Raw genomic sequence first — 23,978 nt, 5'->3', positions numbered from 1 at the left:
TCTGATGAAGGGTCTAGGCCCGAAACGTCAGCCTCTCTGCTCCTATGATGCTGCTTGGCCTGCTGTGTTCATCCAGCCTTGCACCTTGTTGTCTCGGATTCTCCAGCATCTGCAGTTCCTACTATCTCTTTATGAAAAGCAATTCAGAGTGCTAAAGCAAGGAAGCTAAGCTTCCTGAGTTATATATTTTGAGTTATTTATTTATTGTCAAATATATCTCGACAGAACTTACATAAAACACTAGCTAAGCATTAACTGGAGTATTGAATCCAGTTCAACATGCCACACTTTAGGAAGATGAAGTCATCAGCGATGGAGCAAAGAAGATTCACAAGAATTGTTCCAGGGCTGAGGAACTTCAGTTAGTCACAGAAACATAGAGTCATATGGCACAGAAACAGACTCTTTGTCCATGTCATTCAGATTTCCTAAACTGAACTAGTCCCATTTGCCTGTGTTTGGCCTATATCCATCTAAATATTTTCTATCTATGTACCTGTCCAAATGTCGTAATTGTATCTGCCTCTATCGCTTCCTTTGGCAGCTCATTCCATATACTCACCACTCTCTCTGTGAAAACGTTGCCCCATGGGACCCTTTTAAATCTTTCCCCTCTCACCTTAAACCTGTGCCCTCTAGTTTTGGACTGCCCTGCCCTAGGGAAAAGACCTTGGCTAATCACCACTCCATGCCCTTCATGATTTTTGAACCTTTGTTAGGTCATCCCTCAGTCTCCAACGCTCCAGGGAAAAAAGCCTCAGCCTATTCAGCCTCTCCCTAAAACTCAAATCCTCCAACCCGGTAACATTCTTGTAAATATTTTCTGCACCCTTTAACAACATCCTTCCTATGGCAGGGAGATCAGAATTGGACGCAGTATTCCAAAAGTGTCCTAGCCAAGTATTTTCTATCTTAATGATAGATTCTGTCTTCCTCCCATGCCTTGATGCCTTTAAAATCTAAAAATATACCTACCTCTTTCTCAAATATATTCAGTGATTTGGCCTCCACAGCCTTCTATGATAGAGAATTCCACAGGTTCATTATCATTTCTTCATCCCAGTCCTAAATTGGGTACTTTCTATCTTGAAATTGTGTCCCCTGGTTTTAGACATCCCAACCAGGGAAACATCCTTCCTGCATCCTTCATCAGAAAAGGGGGAGGGGAAGGGGGTTCTGAAATAAATAGGGAGAGAGTGGGAGGTGGATAGAAGATGGATAGAGGAGAGGATAGGTGGAGAGGAAACAAACAGGTCGAAGAGGCGGGGATGGATCCAGTAAAGGTGAGTATAGGTGAGGAGTTAGGGAGGGGATAGGTCAGTCCAGGGAGGACGGACAGGTCAAGGGGGCGGGATGAGGTTAGTCGGTAGGAGATGGGGATGCAGCTTGAGGTGGGAGGAGGGGATAGGTGGGAGGAAGAACAGGTTAGGGAGGCAGGGACGAGCTGGACTGGTTTTGGGATGCGGTAGGGGGAGGGGAGATTTTGAAGCTTGTGAAATCCACATTAATACTATTGGGCTGCAGGGTTTCCAAGCAGAATATGAGTTGCTGTTCCTGCAACCTTCGGGTGGCATCGTTGTGGCACTGCAGGAGGCCCAGGATGGACATGTCGTCTGAGGAATGGGAGGGGGAGTTGAAATGGTTCGCGACTGGGAGGTGCAGTTGTTTATTGCGAACCGAGTGTAGGTGTTCTGCAAAGCGGTCCCCGAGCCTCCGCTTGGTTTCCCCGATGTAGAGGAAGCCACACCGGGTACAGCGGATGCAGTATACCACATTGGCAGATGTGCAGGTGAACATCTACTTGATGTGGAAAGACTTCTTGGGGCCTGGGATGGGGGTGAGGGAGGAGGTATTGGGGCAGGTGTAGCACTTCCTGCGGTTGCAGGGAAAAGTGCCGCGTGTGGTGGGGCTGGAGGGGAGTGTGGAGCGGACAAGGGAGTCACGGAGAGAGTGGTCCCTCTGGAAAGCAGATAAGGGTGGGGAGGGAAAGATGTCTTTGGTGGTGGGGTCGGATTGCAGATGGCGGAAGTGTCGGAGGATGATGCGTTGGATCTGGAGGTTGGTGGGGTGGTATGTGAGGACGAGGGGGATTCTTTTTTGGTTCTTATTGCGTGGACGGGGTGTGAGGGATGAGTTGCGGGAGATGTGGGAGACACGGTTGAGGGCGTTCTCGACCACTGAGGGGGGGAAGTTACGGTCCTTGAAAAACAAGGACAACTGAGATGTATGGGAGTGGAATGCCTCATCCTGGGAGCAGATGCGGCGGAGGCGAAGGAATTGGGAATAGGGGATAGCATTTTTGCAGGAAGGTGGGTGGGAGGAGGAGTATTCTAGGTAGCTGTGGGAGTCGGTGGTCTTGAAATGAATATCGGTTTCTAGGTGGTTGCCCGATATGGAGACAGAGAGGTCCAGGAAGGGGAGAGAGGTATTAGAGATGGTCCAGGTAAACTTAAGGTTGGGATGGAAGGTGTTGGTGAAGTGGATGAACTGTTCGAGCTCCTCGTGGGAGCACAAGGCGGCGCCGATACAGTCATCAATGTAACGGAGGAAGAGGTGGGGTTTAGAGCCGGTGTAGGTACGGAAGAGGGATCATTCCTCAGACGACATGTCCATCCTGGGCCTCCTACAGTGCCACAACGATGCCACCCGAAGGTTGCAGGAACAGCAACTCATATTCCGCTTGGGAACCCTGCAGCCCAATGGTATCAATGTGGATTTCACAAGCTTCAAAATCTCCCCTCCCCCTACCGCATCCCAAAACCAGTCCAGCTCGTCCCCGCCTCCCTAACCTGTTCTTCCTCCCACCTATCCCCTCCTCCCACCTCAAGCCACACCCCCATCTCCTACCGACTAACCTCATCCCGCCCCCTTGACCTGTCCGTCCTCCCTGGACTGACCTATCCCCTCCCTAACTCCCCATCTACACTCACCTTTACTGGCTCCATCCCTGCCTCTTCGACCTGTTTGTTTCCTCTCCTCTATCCATCTTCTATCCGCCTCCCACTCTCTCCCTATTTATTTCAGAACCCCCTTCCCCTCTCCCTTTTCTGATGAAGGGTCTAGGCCCGAAACGTCAGCCTTTCTGCTCCTATGATGCTGCTTGGCCTGCTGTGTTCATCCAGCCCTGCACCTTGTTGTCTCGGATTCTCCAGCATCTGCAGTTCCTACTATCTCTGATTCAAACATCCTTCCTGCATCTAGTCTGTTCAGCCATGTTTCAACTAGATATTTTAGATATGTTTCAACTAAATCCCCTCTCAACCTTCTAAACTCTAGTGAACGTAAGAGTGTTGAAACCTGATAGAATATTCCTGCGATCTCCAATATGTGTTCCATCTGCTACGTGTTTGCCCATTCACTAAACTTGTCTAAATCACCTTAAAGCCTCCTTGCATCTTTTAATTACTCACAATTCTGCCTAGTTCTGTGTCATCAGCAAACTTGGAAATGTTACATGTGATTCTCTAATCCAGGTCATTTATATGTCTGGATGACTAGCTGGGTCCCAAGCACTGCTTCTTGTGGCATACTGGTGTACCTGTCATTTGAAAAAAGAGTAAATTTATTCTCATTTTCTGTTTCCAGTTTATCTATCCATGCCAATATATTACCTGCTATCCCAAGGGAATTGCCCAGGAAGTCGAAAATTCTTCTGGACAATTCCCCTGCACTTGAAACCCTCCCAAAAGTATCCATTTAAATTGGAGAATTTGAAGAATTATGTAGCCTAACTCTTGGGCAACTACTAAGCTGACCTCTCACTCACAAAACGCCAACTGCACCTCTCCTGATCCCTTAACAGCCTCCAGATTCTGTCTCTATATGGCTCCTCTCCCACCTGATCTGAAACACCCTTTTTCCTGCCATTGGATCCAATACCTCCATTTGCCTCCAGGATCTGACACTCCCCTACCATGAGACCCAAAGCCCATTGTCCCTGAGACCTGATAATCCCATCTCATCACTGTACCCAATACCCACACTCTGCCCACTGCTGAAACCACCCCAGTGCACCTTATCTATGCCCCTCATGGGTTTATAAACCTCTATAAGGTTACCTCTCAGCCTGCTATGCTCCAGGAAAAGTCCCAGCCTATCAAGCCTCTTCTAATAACTCAAACCTTCCAGTCTCAGTAACATCCTTGTAAATTTTTTTTGCACCCTTTCCAGTTTAATGACATCCCTCCTGGGTGACCAGAATTGTATGCAATATTCCAAATGTAGTCTTACCAGTGACTTGTACGGCTGTAACATGACGTCCCAACTCCTGCACTCAATGCTCTAACTGACGAAGGCAAGCATGCCAAACAGCTTCTTCACTACACTGTCTACTTGTGACGCCACTTCCAAAGAACTATGTACATGCACCTCAAGGTCTTTCTGTTTGACAAACACTTGCCAGGGCCCTACCGTTAATGATGTAAGTCCTGAGTGATTTGTCTTACTGAATCAAACACCTCACACTTATCTGAATTAAACTCCATCTGCCATTCCTTAGCCCATTGACCCAGTTGATCAAGATCCCATTGTACGTTTATATTTCCTTCTTCACTGTCCACTATACCACCAATTTTGGTGTCATCCACAAACTTACTAACCATGCCTGCTATATTCTCTTCTAAATCATTTATATAAATGATGATCAACAGTGGACCCACCATCGATCTTTGCAGCATACTGCTGGTCACAGGCCTGCAGTCTGAACAACAACCCTCTACCACCATCCTCTGTCTCCTACCATTAAGCCAATTTTATATGCAGGTGGCTAGCTCTTCTTGGATCCCATGTGATCTAAACCGACTAAGCAAACTACCATGAAAAACCTTGTCAAAAGCCTTGCCAAAGTCTATTTGGACAACGTCAACCACTCTATATTTATCTATTATCTTAGTCACTTCTTGGAAAAACTCAATCAAATTTGTGAGACATGATTTCCCGTGCACAAAGCCGTGCTGATTATCCCTAATCAGTCCTTGCCTTTCCAAATGCACGTATATCCTGTCTCTCAGAATCCTCTCCAATAACTTACCACTACTGACATTAGGCTTACCAAATTGTAGTTCCCTTGCAGCATTTCTTAAATGATGGCACAATTTTAGTCACCTCCCATCTTTCAGGCACCTCATCTGTGGCTGTTGATGATACAAATATCTCTGCTGGGGGCCCAGTAATTTCTTCTCTAGCTTCCCACAATGTCTTCAGATACACTTGTTCAGGTCCCAGAGACTTACATATGTTTATGCACTTTAAGACTTTAGCATCTCCTCTTCTGTAATGTGAACTCTTATTAAGACATCACTATTTATTTCCCTGAGTTTCCTAGCTTCAAAGTCTTTCTCCATGGTGAATACTGATGAGAAATATTTGTTTAGGATCGCAACCATCTCTTCTAGCACCACACATAGTCGACTTTGATTTTTAAGGGCCCTGTTGTCTCCCTAGTTACTTTTTTGCCCCTAATAGACTTGTAGAATCGCTTTGGATTCTCCTTTACATTATCTGCCAAAGCCATCTCATGTCCCCTTTTTGCCCTCCTGATTTTCCTCTTAAGTGTACCCCTCCAACCCGATACTCCTCAGGAGATTCACTGGACCCCAGCTGCTATACCTGACATACACCTTCCTTTTCTTGACCAGAGCCTCAATGTCTCTAGTCATTCAGTGTTCCCTACACCTACCAGACTTGCTCTTCACACAAAAGAACATGTTGGCCCTGAACTCTTGTTATCTCACCTCTGAAAGCCCACTCTTGCCAGATATCCCTTGCCTGCAACCAACCTCCCCCAGTCAACTTTAGAAAGTTCCTCTCTAATACAATCAAAATTGGCCTCGCCCCAGTTTAAACCTGTCCATTTCCACGACTGCTTTAAAACTAATCAAATTATGGTCACTGGTTTCAATGTGTTTCCCCCACGAGCAACTCACTTGTCCTGCCTTGTTTCCCCAGAGGAGGTCAAGTTTTGCCCCTTCTCGTGTAGGGTCATCTTCATGTTGATTGAGAAAACTTTCCTGAACACACGTAACAAATTCCTCCCTATCCAAGCTCTTAACGCTATGGCAGTCACTGTCTATATCTGGACAGTTAAAATCCCCAACCTTTACAATCCTATTATATAATTGCTGTAATAACTCTGCAGTTACAATTGCCAGAGATGCAAGCACAATCATTGGAAATGGCTAAAATTCAATTGCAAATGAAGCAGCTTGAATATGAAAAGAAAATAAAACAGTTCAAGTTAAGATTGAAAGCAGAAGAAAAACAGAAAGAGAGAGAAGAAAGGGAGAAAGAGAGAGTTTTTGAACTTCGGAAATTGAAACTGAAAACTGAAAGTCGACTTAAAATGGAGGACAAAGTCATAAGTCACACAATACCAGCTTGTGATTTGAAATAAACCTGTAGGACGATAACCTGATGTTGTGTGACTTCTGACTTTGTCCACCCCAATCCAACACTGGCACCTCCATATCATAAAATGGTGGGGGTAAAGGTGAAACGTAGGAGTAGTGATAGACAGCAATCCCATCATAGCCAAAGGCCTGGTAGGGATGTGTGTAAATATGTGCAAAATTGCCTGAGTTTGACAAGAAGGACCTAGAAGACTTTTTCATTTAATTTGAGAAAGTGGCTAAACAAATGAAATAGCTGGTTACCATGTGGATATTGTTGATCCAAACAAAGTTGGTGGTAGTGCAAGTGAGGTATTTGCATTGCTATCGGAGGAGGTATCTGGGGAGTATGATGAGGTGAAAAATGCCATCTTAAGTGCATATGAGCTAGTACCAGAGGCCTGAAGACGTTTTAGGAATCTAAGGAGGGAGCCTGGTCAAACGTGCATAGATTTTGAAAGGATCAAACAAAGTAATTTTGATCAGTGGCTAAAGGCATTGAAAATAGATCAAACGTATGATGCTCTTAGAGAGACAAGTATTTTGGAGGACTTCAAAAATTCACTTCCTGAAATAATGAGAACTCATTGGAAGACCAGAGTTAAAACTGCAAGATTAGCTGCAGAAATGGCAGATGATTATAAATTAGTTCATAAATGTAAGTTTGGCTTCCGAATTAATTTCAGTCTGTGAGGGACAGAAATTGAAGAGAAATCGTCAGATGGCAAGGGAAAAGAAGATCTCATTGAATATAGTAAAGATAGTTTACCACAGGTTAACAAACAAACCCCCAAGGGAGAAATAGAAATTAAAAAAAACTCACTTGTTTTCACTGCAATATGGTAGGACACATGAAGTCACAGTGTTGTTGGTTTGAGAAAAGCACTGGGAAGATGGATGTGGTATGACAAGAAAAAGACCAGTAGGATTTGTTAGAGTGGTAAAGGAGATCCCAGGTGAAGCTAAAGAGCTGCAAAAGAATCTACAGCCTGATCGGGTGTTGGTTAATAAGAAAGTATCAGTTCTCTTTAACGAATTTACGTCTTGGTAAGGTTTACTTGCATGCCAGGAGGAGTAGGTAGACATTAAAATTTTAAGAGATACAGGAGCAAGTCAATCTTTAGTGGTGAGAGATGAGGAGATATATAATTCGGAAGGAGTATTGCAGAATGTACGGAATTCATGGTGGGAAGAGCAGTGTTCCATTATATAAAGTGAATTTGGAGGGTCTGGTGAAATGGTGGTAGGAGCAATGGAGAAATTCTCTGCTCTGGAAATACAGTTTATCCTTGGTAAAGATATAGCTGGAACACAGGTGAGGGTGATGCCTACAGTGGTTGAAAAGCCAGTGAAAAATCAGACAACCAAGGTGTTACAGGAAGGATATCCTGGATTTTTCCTCACTGTTTGGTAACAAGGTCAGAAAGCCACAAGGTGAAACTGGAGGAGAAACCAAAGATAATGAAATTGAAATTCAATTATCAGAAACTATGTTTATCAAATTGTTGGGAACAAACAAGAACAGGTGGAGGTCAAAGTGGATATTTTCAATTCAGAGAGGTTAGTTGAATTACAACAAAAGGATGAAAAAATAAAGCAGTTGTATCAAAAAGCATGCATAGAAGAAGAATTTGAGTGTATCTCAGAATGTTACTATCTTCAAATGAAACCTTAATGAGGAAATGGAGACCTTCACATATTCAGGCGGATGAAAAATGGGCGGAAGTTCATCAAGGTGTATTATCAGCGGGTTATTGAAAGGAGGTGTTGCGGTAACATGTGAAGTACCAGTAAGAAATTATTTGGAAGTAAGGAAAACTCAAGTCAAAATGCAAAAACATTTTTATTACCCTATTAGGCAGGGAGATGTGGTTGAATTTTGCCAGATATCTCAGACATGTCAACTAATAAGAAAATCTCAGGCAGCGATGAAACCAGCATCATCAAAGCATTTGCAGGACCTTTTACAATAGCTTTAGTTGGTTGCATAGGACCCCTCTCTAAAACAGAAAGTTAGAATCGATATTTGTCGACCATAATGAATACGTCTACAAGATTTCCGGATGCTATTCCATTATGCAGTATCACAGGCAAAAAGATTGTCAAAGAGTTATTCAATTTTTTTAAATAGATACGATCTATCAGACTGAAACATTGACTTTCCTGCTCCTCTGCTACTGTCTGACCTGCTGTGCTTTTTCAGCCTCACACCTATAGACTTTAGCAGTGTAGTTGTTTTACTGACTGATCTTTTGAAGAAGTGCAAACAATTTCAACGGATGGAGGAGAATCAGAATGCATTTGGCAACCTGAAAGCTGTGTTGACTACTGCTCCAGTGTTAGCAACAAGTAATTACACAAAGCCATTCAAGGTAGCTATTGATATGAATGATCTCGGTGTCGGTGCCGTGCTCCTGCAAGAAGATGACAAGAAGGTAGAAAGATCTATTGAATATTTTTCCAGAAAGTTGAACATTCATCAACAGAAATATTCCATGATTGAGAAAGAGACCTTGAGTTTGGTGTTGGCATTGTAATATTTCAACATTTATGTTGCCAACAGTGGGTGTGAGGGAATTATATGTATTGGTCATAATCAAAAAACAAAGATCAAAGAAAATTACAGCACAGGAACAGGCCCTTCGGCCCTCCAAGCCTGCGTTGATCCAGATCCTCTATCTAAACCTGTCGCCTATTTTCCAAGGATCTGTATCCCTCTGCTCCCTGCCCATTCATGTATCTGTCTAGATACATCTTAAATACGCTATCGTGCCCGCCTCTACCACCTCCGCTGGCAACGTGTTCCAGGCACCCACGACCCCCTGCGTAAAGAACTTTCCACGCATATTTCCTTTAAACTTTGCCCCTCTCACCTTGAAATCGTGACCCCTAGTAATTGAGTCCCCCACTCTGGGAAAAAGCTTCTTGCTATCCACCCTGTCTATATCTCTCATGATTTTGTAGACCTCAATCAGGTCCCCCCTCAACCTCTGTCTTTCTAATGTAAATAATCCTAATCTACTCAACCTCTCTTCATAGCTAGCGCCCTCCATACCAGGCAACATCCTGGTGAACTTCCTCTGCACCCTCTCCAAAGCATCCACATCCTTTTGGTAATGTGGTGACCAGAACTGTACACAGTATTCCAAATGTGGTTGAACCAAAATCCTATACAACTGTAACATGACCTGCCAACTCTTGTACTCAATACCCCGTCCGATGAATGAAAGCATGCCGTATGCCTTCTTGACCACTCTATCGGCCTGCGTTGCCACCTTCAGTGTACAATGGATCTGAACACCCAGATCTCTCTGTGCATCAATTTTCCCCAGGGCTTTTCTATTTACTGTATAGTTCGCTCTTGATTTCCATTTACCGTATAGTTCCTTAACAATTTTGGAAAAATTTGAAGATAAAAATACCAGACTGTTTATTGGAGTCTGTTATTACTGGAGATTGTTTACTGGAGTTTATTGTTACAGCCATTTAATTTTAAAATTATATATGTGGCAAAATGAGAGAACATGATTGTCAATGCATTGTCATGGCTTTGATGAATGAAGATGGAGGTGTTTAGTTGCAGAGAAAGCAGATTAAGATGAACTATAGTATTTAATTTTTACATGCTTAGATTTAGTGGAGTGTATATGGGTAGGTTACTGATGATAAGAGACTAGAAGTTATAAAAATTAAGTTATCTTTGCATATTGATGGTTCTTTTTATTAGGTGGGGAAGTATGATGAGATGTGCTTTTCAGAGGGATTTGTTCTGTCCTGTTTCACTTGAAAGCAAATGTTTTAAACCTGGAACTGAGCTGTTTGCTCTTTGCACAACAGTGTAACTAGCTTTGGTTTCATTTTAAAAAGCTGGAACAATAGAAGCAGCATGAATGGGTTGAGTCATCCTCCCACGGAACCAGGGTTTTAGTTTAGTTTTCAGAAATTGCTGGGATCTTAAAGCTGGATGTGGAAGCTATTATTTCTCTGTTACAGTCAAAAGCTAGAGTTTTTTCTGCTGCAAGAATTGCATGTGAGACAATCTATTTTACTAAATTTGCCTTTGCCAAGGGAGATGTTACCATATTGGAACAGTTGCTATTTAGTATTTAAATAATCTGTTAAGTTTACCAACAGAGTTAGTTATATAAATTCTTTCTATCGTATATATTTTAACAGTAAAGAAAGATGAAAGTGTGTTTTGCTTAAAGCCGAGTAATGTAATCAATCAAATTACATCTGGAACACAGCACCTTGTTCTTGCCTTTAATTAAGTAAAATTTAGGCTTTAGGCTAGCTCCTTGATATATTTGAAGGGGTTTGGAATGGTCCATAAGACTATCTTTAGCTTCTCTACTAGCCTCAACCTTCTCTTTTGTCTCATTGTTGTTTAGAGTACCCCACCCCCACCAGACTAGTTTAAACCCTCCTGAGTAGGCCTAGCAAATCTCCCTGCCAGGATATTGGTCCCCCTCCTGTTCAGGTGAAACCTGTCCCTCTTGTACAGTTCACCTCTGTCCTAGAAGAGATCCCAATTATTCTCAGCCACAGATTCATCTGCCTTAAATCCTATTTCAACTCTCACTTGCATGTGGCAATGGGAGTAATCCAGAGATTACTGCTCTTGAGGCCCTGCTTTTTAACCTCCTACCTAACTACCTATATTCACTCTCCAGGATTTCATCCCTTTTGCTACCTATGTCATTGATACCAATGCATACAATAACCTCTGGCTGCTTATGCTTTCCTTTGAGAATTTTCAGTTACATAGACTGGAGATGTTTGGACTGTGTTCCTTGGAAACAGAGAAGGTTGAGAAAACATTGATAGAGGTATTCAAAATCATGAGCGGAAAGTCGTTCCCATTGATGCATGAATAAGGAACGAGAGGAAAGACATTTAATGTAGCCAGGAAATGAAGCTGGGGGAGGGGATGGCCTAGTGGTGATATCACTGGACTGTAAATCCAGCATCCCGGATAACGTTATGGGGATTGGGGTTCAAATCCCACCACAGCAGACAGTGGAATTTGAATTCAATAAAATGTCTGGAAGTAAGAATCTAATGACAACCATAAATCCATTGTCAATTGTTGGAAAAACCTATCTCGTTCACTAATGTATTTTTAGGGAAGGAAATCTACCATCCTCACCTGGTCTGGTCTACATGTGACTGTAGATCCAAAGCAATGTGCTCAACTGCCCTCTGTGCAATTAGGGATGGGCAATAAGTGCTTCCTAGCAGTGACACCCTCTTCCTGTGAATGAATTAAAGAATAAAAGAAGCAAATGGAGACACTCGGGGAAACACTGTCATGCAGCAATTAGTTAAGATTTGGTATTATCGCCAGACTATTAAGCCAGAAACCCAGCCACAGCAGCTGGTGGAATTGGAATTCAAAAAAAAGTCTGGAATTAAGAATCTACCGATCACCATGAAATCATTGCTGATGTTGGAAAAACCCATCTGGTTCACTAATGTCCTTTAGGGGAGGAAATCTGCCATCCTTACCTGGTCTGGCCGACATGTGACTCCAGACCCACAGTAATGTGGTTGACTCCCAACTGCCCTCTGAAATGGCCTATCAAGCCACCCAGATGTACCAATCGCTACAAAGACTCAAAGAAATGAAACTGGACAAATTACCTGGCATCGACCTAGGCACTGGAAAAGACAACGGCGACCATGCAATGTCCTCCTCACTAACATTTGGGGGTTAGTGCCAAAATTGGGAGACCTGTCTCACAGACTAGTCAAGCAACAACCTGACATAGTCATACTCACACAATCATACCTTACAAACAATGTCCCAGACACCACCATCACCATCCCTGGATATGTCCTGTCTCACCGGCAGGACAGACCCAGCAAAGGGGGCAACACACTGGTATACAGTCGGGAGGGAGTTGGTCTAGGAGTCCTCAACATTGACTCTGGACCCCATGAAGTCTCATGGCTTCAAGTTAAACATGGGCAAGGAAACCGCCTGCTGATTACCACATTCCGTCTTCCCTCAGCTGATAAATCACTATCCTCAATGTTGAACAACACTTAGAGGAAGCACTGAGGATGGCAAGGGCACAAAATGTACTCTGGGTGGGGGATTTCAATATCCATCACCAAGAGTAGCTCAGCAGCAGTACTACTGATCAAGCTGGTCGGGTCCTAAAGGACATAGCTGCTAGACTGGGTCTGCAGCAGGTGGTGAGGGAACCAACAAGAGGGAAAAACATACTTGACCTCATCCTTACTAATCTGCCAGCTGCAGTTGCATCTGTCATGATAGTATCGGTAAGAGTGACCATCGCACAGTCCTTGTGGAGACGATGTCCCGCCTTCACATTGAGCACAACCTCCATTGTGTTGTGTGGTACTATCACCGTGCTAAATGGGACAGACTTTGCATAGATCTAGCAACTCAAGACTGGGCATCCATGAGGCGCTGTGGGCCATCAACAGCAGCAGAATTGTACTCCAGCACAATCTGTAACCTCATGGTCTGGCATACCCCCACTCAACCATTACCATCAAGCCAGGGGATCAACCCTGGTTCAATGAAGAGTGCAGGAGGCCATGCTAGGAGCAGCATCAGGCATACCTAAAGATGAGGTATCAACCTGGTGAAGCCACCAAACAGGACTACTTGCACCCCAAACAGCAAAAGCAACAAGTGATAGACAGAACTAAGCGATCCCACAACCAACGGATCAGAGCTAAGCTTTGCAGTCCTGCCACATCCAGTCATCATTGGAAGTGGATAATTAAACAACTCAATGGAGGAGGAGGCTCTACAAATATCCCTATTCTCAATGATGGAAGGGCCCAGCACATCAGTGCAAAAGATAAGGCTGAAGTGTTCACAGCAATCTTCAGACAGAAGTACTGAGTGGATGATCCATCTCGGCCTCCTCCAGTGGTCCCCAGCATTACAGATACCAGTCTTCAGTCAATTCAATTCACTCCACGTGATACCAAGAAATGGTTGGAGACACTGGATACTGCAAAGGCTACAGGCCCTGACAACATTCCAGCAATAGTACTGAAGATTTGTGTTCCAGAACTTGCCGCTCCCCTAGCCAAACTGTTCCAGTACAGTTACAACACTGGCATCTACCCAACAATGTGGAAAATTGCCCAAGTATGTCCTGTACACAAAAAGCAGGACAAATTTAACCCGGCCAATTACCGCCCCATTAGTCTCCTCTTGATCATCAGTAAAGTGATGGAAGGGTCATCAACAGTGCTATCAAGCAGCACCTGATTAGAAATAACCTGCTCAGTGACACCTGGTTTGAGTTCCACCAGGGCCACTCAGTTCCTGATCTCATTACAGCCTTGGTTCAAACATGGACAAAAGAGCTGAATTCCAGTGGTGAGGGGAGAGAGACAGCCCTTGATATCAAGGCTGCATTCCACTGAGTGTGGCATCAAGGAGCCCTAGCAAAACTGTAACCAATGGGTATCAGGGGCAAATGCTCTGGTGGTTGGAGTCATACCTGATACATAGGAAGATGGTCGTGGTTGTGGGAGATCAATCATCTCAGCTGCAGGACATCTCTGCAGGAGTTCCTCAGGGTAGTATCCTCAGCCCAACCATCTTCAGTTGCTTCACCAATTACCTTCATTGAATTATAAGTTCAGAAGTGGGGACATTTGCCAATGATTGCACAATGTTCAGCACCATTTGTGACTCCTCAGGTACTGAAGCTCTGGGCTGACAAGTGGCAAGTGACATTTGCACCACACAAATGCCAGGCTATGACCATCACCAATAAGAGACAATCTAACCACCGCCCCTTGACATTCAACTGAATTACTATCACTGAATTCCCCACTATTAACATCCTGGGGGTTGTCATTGACCAGAAACTCAACTGGACTCACCACATTAACACAATGGCTATAAGAACAGGTCAGAAGCTCGGAATACTGTGGTGAATAACTCACCTCCTGACTCCACAAAGCCTGTCCGCCATCTACAAGGCACAAGTCAGGAGCATGCTGGAATATTCCCCACTTGCCTGGATGAGTCCAGCCCCAACAACACTCAAGAAGTTTGACACCATCCAGGACAAAGCAGCCCGCTTGATTGGCACTACATCTACAAACATTCACTCCCTCCACCACCGACGCTCAGTAGCAGCAGAAATTCACCAAAGATCCTCAGACAGCACCTTCCAAACCCGCGACCACTTCCATCTAGAAGGACAAGAGCAGCAGATCTTTCCAAGTCACTCACCATCCTGACTTGGAAATATATTGCCGTTCCTTCACTGTAACTGGGTCAAAATCCTGGAATTCCCTCCCTAATAGCATTGTGGTCAACCCACAGCAGGCGGACTGCAGCGGTTCAAAAAAAACAGCTCATCACCAACTTCTCAAGGGCAGCTAGGGGTGGGCAAGAAATGCTGGCCAGCCACCCTCACCCACATCCTACAAATGAATAAAAAAAGTAGCAATTTAACTAACCCTAATAGTGAACAAATTAACCGAACTACTAATAAACTGAACAATTCCCCTCTTAACTACTAACTATTCCCCAATAGAACAAAATTATAATGGTATGCTATTCTAATAAATATAAGTCCCACTTATGTAAACCAAATTAATATAAAAAAACTTAAAACTTAGTCTCTGGAAATTACAGCCAGGTACCTGTTCTGGAATGTTTGGTGCCTTCTCTGCAGTTCTTCAGTCAGGAATGCCTTTTTCTGTCAAACTCTTGTGTTAGGAATATTAGCTAAGAGTGTCACTGTACCTTTAGTCAAATGATGGTTTTTGGAGAGCTTATAGAATTCTGTGAGAGCTAGTGATTTTCTCTTTAGGGCTGCCGGTTGTTAACTCTAACAGATAGCAGTTGCTCTCATACCAGTTTTCAAATGCCCCCTACTGTTATACCCTTGATGATCTATTAATTTATTACAATAGGATTGGTCCTAGGTTGTCAAAACCGTCAGATTTAAATTTAATTGAGTTTTTGGTATCTAGGGCCTGGTTTAAATTAATTGGCTAAATTCAAAAACCTGTTATCTTGGTAAAAATTCTGCTTTGCCTGCTAACATTTTAGCCTTTGGAACAATGTTTCAATTTCAAGAACTCTCTGTGCATCTACTGCTGCCTGCAGACATTTTAAAATAATCTCCAAGTACTCTACCCAACTTCACAACAGAGAGCTGGCACAGACACAGTAGACTAAATGGCCTTATTCTGTGTGTGATTATGTGACAATGCAGTGAGCTGTGTTCTCAATACTATTGACAGTGAAATTTCAGAACCAGGGACATTGACATCCCTAACAAATGTTTCTTTCTTCAACAAAAAAATAACATTACCTTGGTTCTCATTTAAAAGTGTTGTAAGTTTTACTGGTCATAATATATGATTTATAAGTGATACTGTGATATGATATGATATGATAAGAAATGAAGCTGCAAATAGAATTTAAATCCAGTATGGCAACATTCAGCTGCATTCTTTTGATGTATTCCCAATGTTGTAAAGTTTAAATATTTCTACCACTATAAAAGTGTCAGAAATGTAATAACTCACATTTGAAGTGTTGCAACAAGTTTCTCACTTTTTGTTATTTGTCAGTGCCTGTTACCAACACAGTGAAGGTGATAGGATCTCCTCTCTTTGTAGAAGAAGCAACTTATTCATTTGGATGAGATCCAAGAACTGTTGTCTGATCCATTTCATGTTAACTTGGAGTTGTCTGGTCTACAATGATATTGTTGTATCAGTAAATGTATCTATTTTCTTTCAATCTATTTAATAATATCAAATTTGAGGTTTTGCGTCAGATCTATCTGGGATACATATTTTTTTTCTGTTAGGTAAAGGTATTAAAGGATATGGCCCAAAGGTAGGTATATGGAGTTAGGCTGCAGATCAACATGATCTCACTGATTGGCAGAACAGGCTTGAGGGACTGAATGGCTGTAAGCATTCATTATAGCCATGTGTCCATACCTCTAGTAGTCTGGTGTGCAGATGAAGCTTAACACGAGCCTGTGTTGCAGACTGGTGATACTTACTTCAGCTAGTATACAAATGCAAAACAATTTCATAATGCAACTTCTCTGCATAAACACCACAGTCCCAGACTGAAACAATTCAATGAAGCAACTTTGTATGTGAGAGAAATGGGTAGAGCTTTGGAAATAAATGAACTAAAGACAAGAACAGTATGTGGACAGTTGTCTGTCTATTGTACTCCATGCAACATTCTGACCTGAATATCCATGCACAATTGAATTCTGTTTAAGCCTATGCCTGCTCAATAACTTTCTCACATGCCTTCATAAAGTGGAGGCAAGTTGAAGAGTTATAATTTGAAGATCCGCAGCAGCAAAGTGCAATTACTTTCTTTCTGACTCAATAACTGATTCACATAATTTTTTGCCCATTAATACAATTGATGTTGAAGTGTAACAGCTGAAAAATTAATACGAGTAGCATGTGTAAATTCTAAATGGAAAGGCACTTTGAATAATTTGGATACTGATCATTATGAGACAGAAAATTGACATGCTAGCTTGATTAACTTGAATGCACTTTCAATATTAGCCAAAAATCCATAAGTCTCTCCTAAGAAGGAGGAATGTCTGAGAATTCAATAGCAGGGAATAAATCTGTATAGTTGTATAAACAATGAACACAAGTATATAATTTCAACTATATTAATCTGTGACATGTCACGACGTTCTAAACATGGTGTACTAAAAAATTTTATATTGAAAAGGATGATCACCATATATTCTCAATGAGTAGGGAAGTGCATGAAGTAGAAATTCTGGCCTCATGTCTAATTTATGGGCCAAATCTTACAAGCGCTGCAAAACATGGGGCTATGTCAAGAAATCTGAGAGTATCGCATGAGAATTCAAGTAAGGCCTTTTGTTATGGACCAGACCAAATCCCCTCAAAATATTCAGAGGATAGTCTAGACCCTAATATTTTCTTACTTTAAAGGTACGTTGCATTCCGCACGCAATTCAATTGGTCAGACTACCAGATTTAAAGCAAAACACAATTTATTCATCCATTATAATTAAAGTACAATAAACGAAAGAAGGAATTGGAATAACATAACAGTATTGGAAAAAAAACAGAATAATAGATATAGTAACTATTAATAATTAACTGTTCTAATATTGTAGCATCCCATAAATACACCCTTGGCAAAAGGCAAACTCAGAAAACAGATTGTCTCACATGCAACTCCAGAATGGGAAGAGATCTTCAAGCTTTTGGCTGTAACTGAGAGGGGGGAAAAAATAGCTTCTTCTTCTTCAAGACCCCAACAAAAACTGTTGAAAGTTAAAACTAAAAATCCTGATTCTGTGGAGTTTGACCACATCCATTCAGGCTGCTTCTGTTGTTGGAATTTTCAAAAATAAAAAGGTCTCAGAAGTTGTTTACTGTACTGGCTCTGGCAGACTGCACATTATCTCTGCCTTAAAACCTCTCTTCAAAAAAAAAGGACAAAATACACTCTGAAAGCTACAATATCATCACGCTTTTTTGACATTGAAAGCAACAAGTCATACTTTCCAACAGAATTCTGGATGTCTAGATGAGAATCTCACTACTGAGTGGGAAACAAATATTAACAAGGATTGCTGCCCATTATCACCCTTCATAACTACATAATCTTTAAATCACTAATATGCAGGTTCTAATTCTACCACTGCTGATGAGAAAGTAGACGATGAGACTTCTTGACATGAAAATTTAAATAATAACCTGTGACTCCAGTTTTCACTTGCTCCTCCAGACCATTATTTGGAAATCCAACACCAAGGTCTCATGGCACATACCAGCACAGCAGCCAGACTTACCCTAGATCCACAGATACTAGCATTCAACATGTACAAGCCAATCCCCACCCTCGTGGCACATCTCCGATTCACTTACAGTACGCTTCTGCACTTTAATGCTGCACTTTGGGAGCACAGTGGCAGCTCTCATTACAAGGCTGATGCAAGAACACTTTCTATGCAGGGACAGGTACACAGCTCATGGATTGGACCAGGCATCTCAGTGCTGCTGCTTTGTTAGAGCTCATGGATATGGTGCCTACCTGGAAGCTTACAGCATTCCTGTCTTACCTTGCCTTTTTATGCTTTGAGCTTAAAGACTTACAGCACTGATGCATTGTTATATTTCAGTTTTGTGCAGACCCAAAGGCAGCCAGCTTGTCACGCTGGTCAGTAGTCATCAGTCAAGACAACAATACAATGCTTCGTCACTCTTACTTCTGCATATGTGCCAGCAACTTAAGCAGTAAACACACTTCATGTGTTTTAAGCAAAGAACCATGTCTCCACATCTAAGGGGAGTAGTCCTCAATGAAGTCCAGGGAGACATTTGCCAGTCAGGGAACTTGATCCAGTAAGTCAAGGGCAACCTCTCATATCAATCCACGGGGGGAGGTAGTGTTGGTCAACCATTCGGGGCAGTAAGGGTCAGGGTCCTCTCCTCCCTGTTGCACACTGTTTTCTCCTCAAAAGAGACAAAGGGAAGGATTAAATAAGTGGCACAGCAATAAATGCTCGTGCTGTGAGGGAGAGGTGGTGAAATGCCGCGAGTGAGAGTATCATAGAATCATAGAATCCCTACAGTGTGGAAACAGGCCCTTTGGCCCAACAAATCCACACTGACCCTTGGAGCATCCCACCCAGACCATCCCCCTATAACCCACCTAATCTACAGACCCCTGAACACTACAGGCAATTTAGCATGGCCAATCCACCTAACCTGCACATCTTTGGACTGTGGGAGGAAACCGGAGTACCCGGAGGACACCCACACAGACAGGGGAAGAATGTGCAAACTCCACACAGACAGTCGCCCGAGGGTGGAATTGAACCTGGGTCCCTGGCGCTGAGAGGCAGCAGTGCTAACCACTGAGTAGGTAGTGCAGAGGCCATGCAGGGTTAGTCATGTAAGGATTTGATGGGTGAGAGTGAGCAAAGGACAATGTTGCATGCAATAGCAGGAGTGGTAGGGCATGAGCCTTGGTTGAAGATTTGTGCAGCACATAAAGTGAGTGATTGTGAGGTAGCAGAGAGAATATAGTGACTCATATCCTGGCAGAGTGATAAAGTCATTGCTTTCTCCCTCAGTGCTAAGCATTCATTTGGATGACTAAGAATTCACTGATCTGGGTGGCAATCTTGGACCAGACTGGTAAGGTCTAGTATTATGGTCTCCACTGCTTGTCCTGAGGGAAGAGGGTGGCCCATATCTGTATTACCCCAATCCAACAGGTCCCTGTCCACTAAAAGGAGCACCAATTTCTCTTTTTGCAAGTCCAGGGCAAATGCCGCAAATTGTGCAGTGCAGCTCCAGACAGACAGTGCTTGACTGGATGCACAACTTTGTCTTAAACATGGTGCCATCACCAGGAACCATGGGAGTGTTCCTACTTGTGGGCCACGAGGCCTGGATTCAAATTCCGTCTGCTCTAAAGGTGTGCCAAAGATCACATCGAAATAGGTTGCTTCAAAATATCTACAATAAGGATTGGTGCAGAAGCATTTTAGCTGCTTTTTCTGACTATTTGAATTAAATGCCTTTTAATAATATGCTGTACACAATGAACAAAACATTCCGTTATATGCATGGTTTCCTTGTTTATGTTGCTTTTATTTTAAAATAGTATTTAAGGTTCATTGTAATTTAAAGATAAATGTTCAATCCTTCAATTTTTAATACTTCTACTAACAAACTGTTCTTTTCTTTTTTCAAAGGAAGGATCATAACTGAGAAGATCAAAGGAACAGTTGTACCACATATAATTTACAACTAATAAAATGGCTGAGAGGGTAAATCATCTATCTTATTTCTATGGCAGCATCACACGAGATGAAGCGGAGGACTTTCTGAAGCAGGCTGGAATGGCCAACGGCCTCTACCTTTTGCGTCAGAGTCGCAACTACCTTGGGGGCTTTGCTTTGAGTGTGGCATACAATGGAAAGTGTTATCACTACACAATAGAAAAAGAATTGAGTGGAAGTTATCTCATAACTGGAGGAAAGTCCCACAAGAGTCCAGTAGATATTGTCGAGTACCATACTGAAGAGACTGATGGTCTTGTCTGTCTTCTGAAAAATCCATGCAATCGACCAAGAGGAATTGAACCAAAAATTGGGCCATTTGAAGACCTGAAAGACCATTTGATCAGGGAATATGTTCAACAAACATGGAACCTACAGGTAATAAAGACAACTTAAGTTATTTTTAAACAGATGTATCTGCATTGTGTACTGTATTAGAATTAAGTGGTAGAGTGAGTCTCAAAGATTTAGCACAGGATGGAGTGTAACCACTGGAGACAACCTTGTGAGTACAGTCAAAAGGTTTATACTATTTGATCAGCTACACTTGACCTTTTACATTTTACACTCTAATCATATTAATGGTGGGTGGATAATGCTCAGCTCATCCTATCCTCTCATCCAGAGAAAGAGTAGTTAAGTGTCTTGCAAAGAAAGAGAAATAAAGGAAATGAGGTATGGTCATTTCCAATCCACCACACCAGAGGATCATATAAATCTGGAACAGAGCAGAACACCAACGCTTCGATTACAGGTCACATTTATGATATTGCCTAGAATGGTAACGAAACGTCTGATCACCACGGAACAATCAGCTCAGTGAGCTAATGAACAACTGCAGACTCTAGAATTAGGGGTTACTATTTAAAAAAAAGGTCATCCATTTGAGGAGAGAAGTTAAGCAAATTTTGTTCTCTCAGAGGGTAATGAATCTTTAGAACTTTCTTTCTCAAAAGGTAGTGGAAGCAAAGACTTTGGATATTTTCAAAGTAGAGGTAGATAGATTGTTGGTAAGCTTGATTATTGGCAAACAGGGTGGTGAAAGGCTATGGGGGAGGAAGGAAGAGTTAAGGTTATAGTCAGATCAGCAATGATCTCAGCAAATGGTGGAGCAAGCTCAAGGAGCCAAATGGTCTATGCATGCTCCTAACTCGTACGCTTGTATGTTCATAGCGCTCTATCTTAAGGTGTCTATTGGATGCAACTGTTTTGTAACTAGTGATTTGTATTCAGGGCGAATAGGTATATGAATTGATGGCACATATAAAAAGTCCTAAACCTACTAAAATATGTTAATTTAAGCGAGATCAGTGGCACTGTTTCATATATTAGAAAACTTCATTACAAAAAGAAATAGTGATAGAAGATTGGTTTCTATGTTTCTTATATTTTAAATGAGTGATAGAAGAACTCTATGGGGCTATAGACGAAGTAGCTAACATCAGTGGTCGGAAAGATTTCTGAATGACGGATGTAAAAGAAAAACATCTGTAAATGTACTGAAATCTAATAAAATTGTTCCAGCATTAAAGATTTGTACAAGCACATGTCAAACCTCTCACTTTGAGCAGCACTTGTTAACAGACTGTACATGATAGTCAAATGACAGAACAAACTATTCTGTGCTGTGCACGTACCACCATTTTAGCAGTTAAACTGGATCTTTACAACAATATAATTAACATGGCCTCCAAAAGGACAGGTTATGATTGCAAAATCTTATTGAATTCATGGAAAATAAAAGAAAGATACATAAAGAAAGAAAATACATAAAGATAATGTAATGGATATAATGGGTTAAATTTTAATCTAAAGTAATGTCATTTTGGGGATATGTATGAAGTTAAAATCTGATAAGCTTGTTTCCTCATACAAATATGGCTCTTTACTATCTGTTTATGGCTTTAATAGACATCCAGTTTGTAGAGCAAGGGCATGTGACAAAATGTAGGAAGGCATGAATACCTTTGCAGAACGGGGAGATAATTAGCAAATGAACATCAATATAGGTAAGATTGGACTCATACATTTTAGTGGGGGGAATAAGGAAGCTACAAACTCCTTGGAAAATTAGGCCAGGAATTTTACCCCCAAGATGAATAGCATGAGTTGTAAAATTTCAGCATCATTTACATTCTGGGGGCATGGGTGTGGGATGGAATTAGATTTACTACCTTCAGGCACAGATTAAAGGCAGCCACTGAGGCTGCCAAGTGCTCAGACAGGTGGATTAAAAGGTCTTTCTATGTTCTATGGGAATTTGTTCCAGGTAGTTGCTCATGTTTTAGGCCTCAGCCCTCACACACCTTCACCCAACGTCCTCCTTCCCACCATGCCACATTCATGGAGAGGGCACATCCCAAGTCACCCCCCCATTGCCCCACATACCTTCCTTATGCCCCTCACTCATCCTTAATGACTACTTATAGCGTGCCAACTCTTGTCAACCCATAGTTTGCCCTAACATCCACCTAGTGGTCTTTCAGTACTCACCATGGACAGATCAGAAGCCACTTTGAATGAAACAAAGGAAAGTTTTCTTTTAACTTCTAGAGGACATTCAACCCATCAGGTCTGCACCAACCCTCTTAAAAACCAGCCTGCCCGCCCTATGCCCATAACCCTGCATATGCTATTACTAATCTACCTAGCCTGCACATCCCTAGACACAATGGTGCAATTTAGCATCACCAATCCATCTAACCTGCACACTTTTGGACTGTGGGAGAAAACCAGAGAACCCGGCAGAAACCCACACAGACACTGGGAGAACATGTAAACTCCGCACACCTGGTGGCCCAAGGCTGGAATTCAGCCAAGGTCCCTGGTGCTGTGAGGCAGCAGTGCTAACCACTGAGCCCAAAGTTCTAAGTATCTATTACAGCCTTCGCTAAATAAAAGACCCATTCATGTAATTCCCTTTAAAACTTTTAAATGTCCTCATTTGAAAACAAAACAGAATTGTATTCATAATCCCACAATAAAGATAGCTACTTTTACGATTACCTTTTTGACCTGTCAATTAAATTGTGATTTATCTCTATTGGGATATTTGTAGATTATGGGAAGCAACCAAGCATTAATAATGACATATTTGTTTGCACTTGGGAAACTATCAACAAACAGTTATTGTACTTGCTAGAACAAATTCTTTTTATTCCTTACTGACAAAAATTTCTAATTCTCATATAGCAGGTTATGCTACTTGATACATTGTAAGTGATGTTTGGTCTGCATGCACTGACCAACCCGATCTTCTGGTTGCCATCCACTTTAACTACCCCTCCCACTCCCCTGGTGACATGTCCAACCTTGGCCTCCTCCACTATCAAAGTGAGGCCAAACGTAAACTGGAGGAACGACACCCCATATTTCACCTTGGCAGCTTACAGCCCAATGGTCTGAATATTGACTTCGCCAGCTTCAAAATCTCTCCACCCGCAACCTGTCCATCTTTCTACTCACCTATCCACTCCACCCTTCCCACCAAGCAACCACAATAACCTCCTATCTGCATCCACCTATCTCCATCTCACCTACTTTATCCCAGCCCCACACCCCTCCCTCTATTTATTTTTGGCTTCCCCACCTTCTGCCCAGTCCTGACAAAGGGTTTCACCCCAAAACATTGGCTTTCCTGCTCCTCTGATGCTGTCTGACCGGTTGTGCTTTTCCAGCTCCACATTTATTGACTATATGATAACAAGGCTTGGTGTGCAGGGATAGGGGCTAGGACATGGAAGAGTTTGAA

General features: G+C 42.4%; 1 protein-coding gene across 1 annotated transcript in view; it reads left to right on the top strand.

Moving 5' to 3' along the window:
• Nucleotides 1-23,978, top strand: part of syk (spleen tyrosine kinase) — a 161,677-nt gene that overhangs the window by 54,855 nt on the left and 82,844 nt on the right. The window contains exon 2 of the mRNA XM_048620525.1: nt 20,141-20,605. Within this exon, the coding sequence (XP_048476482.1) occupies nt 20,204-20,605 (402 nt within the window). The 5' untranslated portion in view covers nt 20,141-20,203. The remainder of the gene's footprint in view (nt 1-20,140; nt 20,606-23,978) is intronic.

This window comes from Rhincodon typus, chromosome 3 (assembly GCF_021869965.1).
Source record: "Rhincodon typus isolate 14 chromosome 3, sRhiTyp1.1, whole genome shotgun sequence".
Lineage (NCBI taxonomy): Eukaryota > Metazoa > Chordata > Chondrichthyes > Orectolobiformes > Rhincodontidae > Rhincodon > Rhincodon typus.
Note: the sequence above shows the minus strand (reverse complement) of the source record. Positions and strands in the feature narration are given on the sequence as shown.